Source organism: Primulina huaijiensis, chromosome 6 (assembly GCF_012295235.1).
Source record: "Primulina huaijiensis isolate GDHJ02 chromosome 6, ASM1229523v2, whole genome shotgun sequence".
Lineage (NCBI taxonomy): Eukaryota > Viridiplantae > Streptophyta > Magnoliopsida > Lamiales > Gesneriaceae > Primulina > Primulina huaijiensis.
Genome location: NC_133311.1, coordinates 12,733,270 through 12,742,600, shown reverse-complemented (window position 1 = coordinate 12,742,600; position 9,331 = coordinate 12,733,270). Strand labels below are relative to the sequence as shown.

Below are 9,331 nucleotides of genomic sequence, written 5' to 3'. Positions count from 1 at the left end.
TATATATATATGTATATATATATGTATATTTGTATAAATTAATCATTTAACTTTCAAGAAATTAAGTAAAAGTTTTATATATTTGTATTTTTGTCGATTTTGTTTTTGGGATTTAAGAGTTGATGCTGCTGGGATTCATCTCCTTACTGCTGACGGTCGGACAAAATCTTATTGCCGAGATATGCATATCGGAGGAAGCGGCTGCCACGTGGCATCCATGCAGCAAGAGGCAAGAATCAGAAAAATACCCCGAGACGACTCTCCTGGACGGAAAGGGCCGGAAACTTCTGACCACTGACGGCGGAGACGGCGACGGCGCTCATCGGAGATTCTTGGCCTCTGCCAAAACTGAAAAATGTGGAGCCGAGGTCCCAATCATTTTGGATACATTACATCATATGCATATATAATATATATATATATATTAAAATATTGCTACGTAAATATATAAATAGCTTAATTTAATTGATTAATATGCGTACGTAAAATTGCAGGGAAAAGTGACATTTGTTTCTGCATATGGAATCCATCAGCTGCACATTTTCATCTTTGTTCTTGCTATTTTCCATGTCCTCTACTGTATTATCACTTTAGCCTTGGGAAGATTGAAGGTATTAATTATTATACAAATATACTCTAATTATATATTATTTAATTCGATTATAATCGTCCTTTCTTTAATTAATTTTATAATATACTTTTCAAAGGTTTTTAGTATAATTAAAGACTATTTATTTTTATTATATATAGTTTAAAATTTCCCATTCGATGAAATTCAATTCCTATAAATATGGATGGTAATAGACACTTGCTTTTAACAAATTATATAAAATTTAATATATGCATATCCATAAATATATATGTGAAAATTTTAATATATATTAATTGTTCTTCCTTTAATTTATAATTTTAGATGAGGAGATGGAAAGCATGGGAAAAAGAAACAAGAACGGCTGAATACCAATTTTCAAATGGTGATTTAATTTGGATGAAAATATTCAAATTAATATATTCCGAATTAAAATAGAATAAATTTTATTTTAATGAAATCATTGAAATATTGCAGATCCGGAGAGATTCAGGTTCGCTAGAGAAACATCATTCGGAAGGAGACACATGAGCTTCTGGAGCAAAACGCCCCTTTCTCTTTGGATTGTAAGTTCAAATCTAATTTCTGATTTTCGTTATGGAAATTATATATATATATATATATATATGTATATATATATGTATATTTGTATAAATTAATCATTTAACTTTCAAGAAATTAAGTAAAAGTTTTATATATTTGTATTTTTGTCGATTTTGTTTTTGGGATTTAAGAGTTGATGCTGCTGGGATTCATCTCCTTACTGCTGACGGTCGGACAAAATCTTATTGCCGAGATATGCATATCGGAGGAAGCGGCTGCCACGTGGCATCCATGCAGCAAGAGGCAAGAATCAGAAAAATACCCCGAGACGACTCTCCTGGACGGAAAGGGCCGGAAACTTCTGACCACTGACGGCGGAGACGGCGACGGCGCTCATCGGAGATTCTTGGCCTCTGCCAAAACTGAAAAATGTGGAGCCGAGGTCCCAATCATTTTGGATACATTACATCATATGCATATATAATATATATATATATTAAAATATTGCTACGTAAATATATAAATAGCTTAATTTAATTGATTAATATGCGTACGTAAAATTGCAGGGAAAAGTGACATTTGTTTCTGCATATGGAATCCATCAGCTGCACATTTTCATCTTTGTTCTTGCTATTTTCCATGTCCTCTACTGTATTATCACTTTAGCCTTGGGAAGATTGAAGGTATTAATTATTATACAAATATACTCTAATTATATATTATTTAATTCGATTATAATCGTCCTTTCTTTAATTAATTTTATAATATACTTTTCAAAGGTTTTTAGTATAATTAAAGACTATTTATTTTTATTATATATAGTTTAAAATTTCCCATTCGATGAAATTCAATTCCTATAAATATGGATGGTAATAGACACTTGCTTTTAACAAATTATATAAAATTTAATATATGCATATCCATAAATATATATGTGAAAATTTTAATATATATTAATTGTTCTTCCTTTAATTTATAATTTTAGATGAGGAGATGGAAAGCATGGGAAAAAGAAACAAGAACGGCTGAATACCAATTTTCAAATGGTGATTTAATTTGGATGAAAATATTCAAATTAATATATTCCGAATTAAAATAGAATAAATTTTATTTTAATGAAATCATTGAAAAAGTGCAGATCCGGAGAGTTTCAGGTTCGCTAGAGAAATATCATTCGGAAGGAGACACATGAGCTTCTGGAGCAAAACGCCTCTTTCTCTTTGGATTGTAAGTTCAAATCTAATTTCTGATTTTCGTTATGGAAATTATATATATATATATATATATATATATACTTGTGATGGATTAATTTGTGTTAAAATTAAAATTAAAATTAAATTTTAAAAAGGGAAATAAGAAAAAATTTATTTTGATGGGATCGAGGAAAACTTATAATATTTAAAATTTTATGTTAAATTTTGATATAACGTAACGGATTTTGACCACTGTTTCTTGGATTATATATAGATTATGAAATAGTCAATAAAAAGAGAAAAATTAATGGTTATAAATAATTAACTTTTGAAATATTCAAAAGAAGACTGGGTAGATCGACGTATAAGACCCACGGCTGGCTAAATAATTTGTCCAGTAAGTCTCTTAACGTCTGACTTTGCCAAACATATATTTTTTCTTGCAATTAGACTAATTCATCACACTTGACTTCCGTTTATTTTTATCACTCCTAATTGATGGCAACATTTCATGTCTTAATGCGTCCAAATAAATCTCGGGTTTTGGTTATTTAATTAACGGTAGGTTTCTTGTGAGATGATCTTATATATTTATATTTATGAAACAGATCGACTCGATCATTTACATTTTATAAGAGGTTTGATTGTTTGACATATACANTTTGATAATATGCGAACATTTCGTTGACCCTTTCCTCGATTGGGGGTGATTTCCGGCCAAGTTATAAAATTATGGAAAGGTTTAAATCTCCAAAAAAACATAGTTAAATATGTGTTCAGTTTCTGTCAAACTGAAATTTTCTCTGCAATCACTGATTCACACAAAAAAATGTTTCTGCACTCCTTGGACCCAAAATTATTTTTTCTTATGAAATTCGGTATAAAACATTGAAAATCTGGAACATATATGTATATGATATTTCAGAAGAAATTGTCTTAGATTTAGTACAAAAGATAAGATTTTGAATACAAAAGATTAATACCAAAATTTTTTATATTAATACCAAAATATGTTATACATATTTGAGTACTCAGAAATCATATATTAGTGTCAGATTAAAAATATTTAGTACTCAAATATCATATATTAATAATAGTTTTTCATGGTTTTGTACCGAATTTCCATTTGAAAAAGACGTGTCATTAATATCAAATTTTGTTATATATGTTTAGGTATTTAAAATTTATATACTAACATCATATCTAAACATTTAATTCTGAAATATTATATATTTGTTCTATATTTGTAATGTTTTATACAGAATTTCATCCGAAAAAACACTTGTTGGTCCAGAAAGTATAGAAACATTTTTTGTGTTACTTAGAGAGCAAAAAATCAATCTAACGGAGAGTGAATATAAATTTAAATGTTGAGACAAGAATTTATTGATCATTTGCTCTTATCGAGGTGAAAACCATCAGAGAATTTCCGCTCACGTTATTTAATATAATTTCTTTTGAATTTGGCACGTATTTTTATTAAACTGGTAAGAAGACAAATGTAGCATATATATTTAGTACTGCTTATTCTATAATGTAAAATTAAAATCACAATTTAATAACATTATTTTTTTTTACAGGTTTGTTTTTTTAGACAATTCGTACGATCTGTGCCCAAAGTTGATTACTTGACTCTCCGCCATGGATTTATCATGGTAAGTTTAATTAAAGAAATATCATGTGAAGTATGTTTTAAAAAACATGCTGTTGATGTTTTTGAGGGGTTATCCAAGTTGACGGTCGAGAGTTCGATATATTCTCTCTACCAATATTTTTTCGGATAAACTTGTCGCATAGAGTTTGCTCAGTGCGGCTTATTTGGTCAACGTTTACGTTAGCCTGAAAAATATAACGACAACGAGTTTTATCTTTATAAAAACTAAATAAAAAACAAATTGATATTATATATATATTTTTTTAAAAAAAGTATTTGAAAATTGATTCTTATTTTGTATATTTTTCAGGCGCACTTGGCTCCACACAGCCAAACAAATTTTGATTTTCAGAAGTATATCAAGAGGTCATTAGAAGAAGACTTCAAAGTTGTGGTTGGAATAAGGTCAGTATTTCTTTTTCTTTTCTTTCTTTTTTTTTTTTAATTTCATTTCCTTAAATGAATGCATTAATATTTATTGAAAATTTTGTTTCTTCACAAGATAATCCCCAGAAAATTCTCTACATTTCTTACACATTTTTCAAATGCTATTTATTCGACGTTGAATATTATTTCAAAAACTTATATTTTATATATTATCTTATTTACAACGTGTCTAATATTAGAATCATCAATTTTTATTTTTTTTAAAAAAAATTACATGTTATGTGATTTCATTTACAAAGATTTTATCTTTAATTTTCAGTCCACCAATCTGGTTTTTTGCCGTGCTGTTCTTACTCTTCAACACTCACGGTAAGTTATACTAATCTATTACATGAAATTCTTTACACTATTAATCCCTCTTATTAATTCATCATTAAAAACTAAACAAGAGACGTTGAAACGATTTCGGTTCCAAATTAATATCTAAAAAATCGGTTGATTTTCGCCTTTGAATCAACATTGGATAGGAAATTAGTATCTAAATTAAAATTCGGTTGAGTTTAACTTACCTTTAGGGTATTTTCAGTAAACATTTATTCTTACACTTAGAGTTCATAATTTATAAGATGAACAAAAGTAGCCCATTAAAAAGTTATTTTTTTCATTTAAAAGCCTACAACAATATCAAAATTACTAAAATATTTTTCTAAAAATTTATCCCATTATATAATAATATTATGTAAATATATATAGTTTATTTATTTGGCATGGAGGCTTCCTCCTGTCTCTGACGAAATATTGTACACATTTATGTAACAGGCTGGTACTCATATTTTTGGTTACCATTCATCCCATTGATTGTAAGCAAATACCATTCGAAGTTCTACTAAACAATTACCATATGTTTGATTTAAAAGTTTTCATTAAATTAATTTACAGAGAATTAATTAAAACATTGGAAATTAAATTATATGCAGATTATATTGCTTGTGGGAACAAAGCTACAAGTGATAATAACAAAAATGGGACTTAGTATTCAAGAGCGCGGTGAAGTAGTTAAGGGAGTCCCCGTTGTTCAGCCAGGCGACGATCTTTTCTGGTTCAATCGCCCTCGACTCATTCTTTACCTAATTAATTTTGTGCTCTTCCAGGTAATTAATTATTGTTTTTTAAAATTGAAATGGAAACATAGAAATCTTGGTTTTTTTTAGTTTGTATTAGTTAATGTGCAAGGCTAAGTTTGGTTCTATGTATGTATCATTTCAGAATGCATTTCAAATGGCGTTCTTCGTCTGGACAACAGTAAGTCTCATGCAACAAGTTAATTTTGTATAGTTCTCTGTAAAAATATAATTTTATACTTTCGTCATACGTTAAATAATCGCAAAAAATCTATGGTCGCAATCTTAGTTAAGAATCTTTACAAGGATTAAAAATAATTTTCAAGTTCTCATATTAACTAAATATTTATAAAATTCACTTAAATTTGAAATTTCGGAGAGGGCTTTTTTTTTTTTTTTGTAGAAATATATAAATAGAATTTTGAACCCATTCTTCAATTTGTTGATCTTGACAATTTTTTTTATTCCTTTGGATAGTATGAATTTGGGCTAAGATCTTGTTTCCATGAGCATGTGGAGGACATCGTAATCAGAATTTCAATGGGGTCAGTCTCATTTGAAAATATTCCATAGTCGATATATTTGACTTTATGATAAATTTAATTATATATTTTTTATTACTAACAAGTTGCCATTTTCTTTTTAATCAACAGGATTCTGATCCAGATTTTGTGTAGCTATGTCACACTCCCTTTATATGCCCTTGTGACTCAGGTATGTGTATATTTCATTAGATATATTATAAAGATTTTATAAATTATATATGAAAAATCGAATATTTCAAAAAATTGATAATGATAATAAATAAATCTCTTGTTTGAATAATTGGCATATAATTTTTTCAATGAAAAAATCATTTAAACTATAATTGAAGCATATGTGACTTTTGGGAAAAGGAAACCATTAAATGTTTTCATATACCATTCAGACTTTGACCTCCATGTCATAAAAGTTCATTAAACCAAAATTAAAGTATGACTGAAAAATAAATAAATTATAACACATGCTAAATATATATATAAATCCATCGTCACGAATTCAAGGGCTTGTCACCCAAATATATTTATATATAAAAAAAATCATTCGATATTTTACGAGCAAGAAGGTAAAACCCTAGCTTTTCCTTGTGTGAGCATGAATAATGGTGTGATAACTCTTTGTTCCAATAGATGGGATCATCCATGAGACCAACTATATTCAACGAACGAATCGCGACCGCCCTAAGAAACTGGCACCACACAGCAAAGAAACACATCAAACACAACAAGCATTCGACATCTGTCACACCAATGTCAAGCATGCCCCCGACGCCTTCACACGGCATGTCGCCCGTTCATCTATTGCGCAACCACAAGAGTGATATGGACAGTCTCCAGACTTCACCTCACAAATCAAGCTACTATTTGGAACATTGGGACCCTGAGGGATCGCCATCTCCCACCCACTTTCATAAAGGTGACGGATCTTCGGCTTTTCAACATCATGTTGAGTTAGGACATTATATGGTTCAAGAGGAGGAGATCAACCTGGATCATGGTTCGTCCCAAGTTGCACCGTTGCCACTGCCATCGAATGAACGCGTAGAGGTAAATTTTGATGGGAGGAAGGATTTCTCATTCGAGAAGAGAACCAAAGCATGATATAGCAATGTTGGACTTGACATGATAGGATTTTGGAACACAAGGAATCATGTCTACACTTGAAGGAAATCTGAGTTATAGCTAAAAATAAAGTTTCGTTTTTCTTTCTTCAAATTTTTCGTTTCGATTTTAAGTACCATATATTTACGCTGCCTCTTTTCGTAAATTGTAAAAAGTTACTTATCTGATATTAGAGAATTAAGATGCTGAAGTTGAACTCACTCACTTTTTAACTCATTTTTATTGGTAATGTGGAGTAGTAAATATCAAATATGTCTAAGCGATAAATAATTAAGGAACTTGTTAGCATTAAGTGAATTACCCATCCGGCTTATTCATACTGATTGCTAACCAACATTGCTAGCTGCTATGTAAAACCCGCAAATTTTCGAACTCGGTATTTTTAAGTACTCGAAATTGTATTGGATAAGTTTTCAAGTTTGTTTGGATAATTGTATCCAAGATATTCGAAACTTCAACCATATAAATACATGAAGAGTGGGTCTCATGTGAGATCGTTTCACGGATTTTAATCTGTGAGATGTGTCAGCCCTATCCATATTCACAATATAATGTAATACTCTTAACATAAAAAGTAATACTATTTCATTGATGACCCAAATAAGAGATCCGTCTCACAAATACGACCCGTGAGACCGTCTCACACAAGTTTTTGCCATACATGAATTTTGAAAAAAGTGTATATATCAAGATTAGTACTTCAAGATAAGTGATCAACACGATAAGGAGATTATAAGTATGCAGATTTTGATATTATATACACCAAGCTGGTTGGATAATTAATTTGCAAGATATGGAGAGTGCAATATGGGAATTTTCAAAATTGAAAAATAAAAGCTTTCAAGAAGATCAAGAACCCAATCTTTGAGTACAACCTATCAAAGAAGAATTCAAATTTAAAGCTCAAATTTAAACATGAAAGGATCATGATATTCATCTATCCGCAACAAAAATTTAAAAAATCCAGATAGTAATTTGTCATGAATTCGAAATTTGAATTGATGATAAAAATAGAGTTCAAGTTCATCTCCAGTACTACATGCACTCCCCTATAATAAGGCAGCACCCCTGTCTCCCTTCGAAATCACACCTTTCCCAAACAATAAATACTGAAAATTTCGAGATCCACCTTGTGCAAGAGTTCGAAGATTTGATCGAAGTGCTATTGCAGTCATTGAAGTGCTATCCACATTCGAAAAATTATTTCAATCACTCTATTGCTTGGAATCAAATCTCTACCGTTCAGAATATATTATCTAATGCTACGAGTAACATATCAAAACTTCACCCAAATCCAACAGTTCATTGTTTGTGTGCATCCTCTACAAGAAAACTGCTCAGATTCTAGACGAAAAAAACATACCTACTATTTTGCATCCATAAAATGGTACAAACATCTTCTAAACCAGATCCCTAGCACTACAAGAAAAATTATTTTCTGCAGCACGTCATCAATGGCACGCTGCAAATATTACTTTTAACGACGTGCACCCATATATGCGCTGTTAATATTATTGCACTTGACAGTATTAACGGCGTGCATTAAAAGCACGCTGCGGATAAGTAATATCCGTAGCGTGCGTTTATGTGTGCCGTTAAAAAATTATATAAACAACAGCGTGCATGTATATGTGCGCCGTTAATATTTAGCAACGGTTTTTTGAAAACCGACGCAATATTTATATTAGCGACGATTTATTTCAACCCGTCGCTATATTAGCGACGGTTTTAGTTAAACCGTCGCTAAAATTAGTGACAGTTAAATAAAACCGTCGCAAAATTCAAATTAGTGACGGTTATAAATAATCGTCTCTAATAGCGACGGTAGACATCCGTCGCTATTCGCGACAGTTTAATAACCGTCGCCACTAGCGACGGTTTAATACAAAACCGTTGCTAAGAGCGACGGTAAAAACAAAACCGTCGTAAAATGTCTTTAAATATCACCAGTCGATCCATTTCCTACCACACCACTTCATAACACTTAAAATTTTCTCTCTTAAGCAATTTTAGTTTCGATTTAAGGTACGTTTTTTGTTCCATGTTTTGTAAATTTTTAAGTGTTAGTTAATATGAATATTGTTATTATATTGTACCTTTTTTTAAGATTTATTAAATTATAAACGTAATTTTTTTTATTGTAATAAAAAGATTAGCGACGGATTTTTCATAAACCGTCGCTA

The 9,331-nt window shown here is 30.4% G+C and overlaps 1 protein-coding gene across 2 annotated transcripts; it reads left to right on the top strand.

Annotated features, from left to right (window-relative positions):
• Positions 1–122: 122 nt before the first annotated feature.
• LOC140979787 (MLO-like protein 6) lies at positions 123–7,385 on the top strand. Of its 2 annotated transcripts, none has more exons than XM_073445353.1 (13): positions 123–368; positions 495–611; positions 914–974; positions 1,067–1,155; positions 3,906–3,980; positions 4,290–4,384; positions 4,686–4,735; positions 5,186–5,226; positions 5,344–5,517; positions 5,633–5,668; positions 5,965–6,032; positions 6,141–6,201; positions 6,657–7,379. In XM_073445353.1, exons 1-13 carry the CDS (start codon positions 123–125, stop codon positions 7,125–7,127), a joined length of 1,584 nt encoding a protein of 527 aa, XP_073301454.1. In that variant the 3' UTR covers positions 7,128–7,379. The 2 variants fall into 2 exon arrangements, with proteins under 2 accessions (XP_073301454.1, XP_073301455.1); XM_073445354.1 differs by lacking the exons at positions 123–368; positions 495–611; positions 914–974; positions 1,067–1,155 and adding exons at positions 1,329–1,574; positions 1,699–1,815; positions 2,118–2,178; positions 2,271–2,359 and having other exon boundaries at positions 6,657–7,385.
• The last annotated feature ends 1,946 nt before the right edge of the window (positions 7,386–9,331 follow it).

What these genes read in the sequence shown, in the direction of transcription:
- LOC140979787 (XM_073445354.1), top strand. Translation starts at nt 1,329, where the DNA reads ATGCTGCTGGGATTCATCTCCTTACTGCTGACGGTCGGACAAAATCTT. An exon ending in TTAATTTTGTGCTCTTCCAG is followed by an intron (nt 5,518 to 5,632) that starts GTAATTAATTAT and finishes GTATCATTTCAG; the next exon opens with AATGCATTTCAAATGGCGTT. An exon ending in GTAATCAGAATTTCAATGGG is followed by an intron (nt 6,033 to 6,140) that starts GTCAGTCTCATT and finishes TTTAATCAACAG; the next exon opens with GATTCTGATCCAGATTTTGT.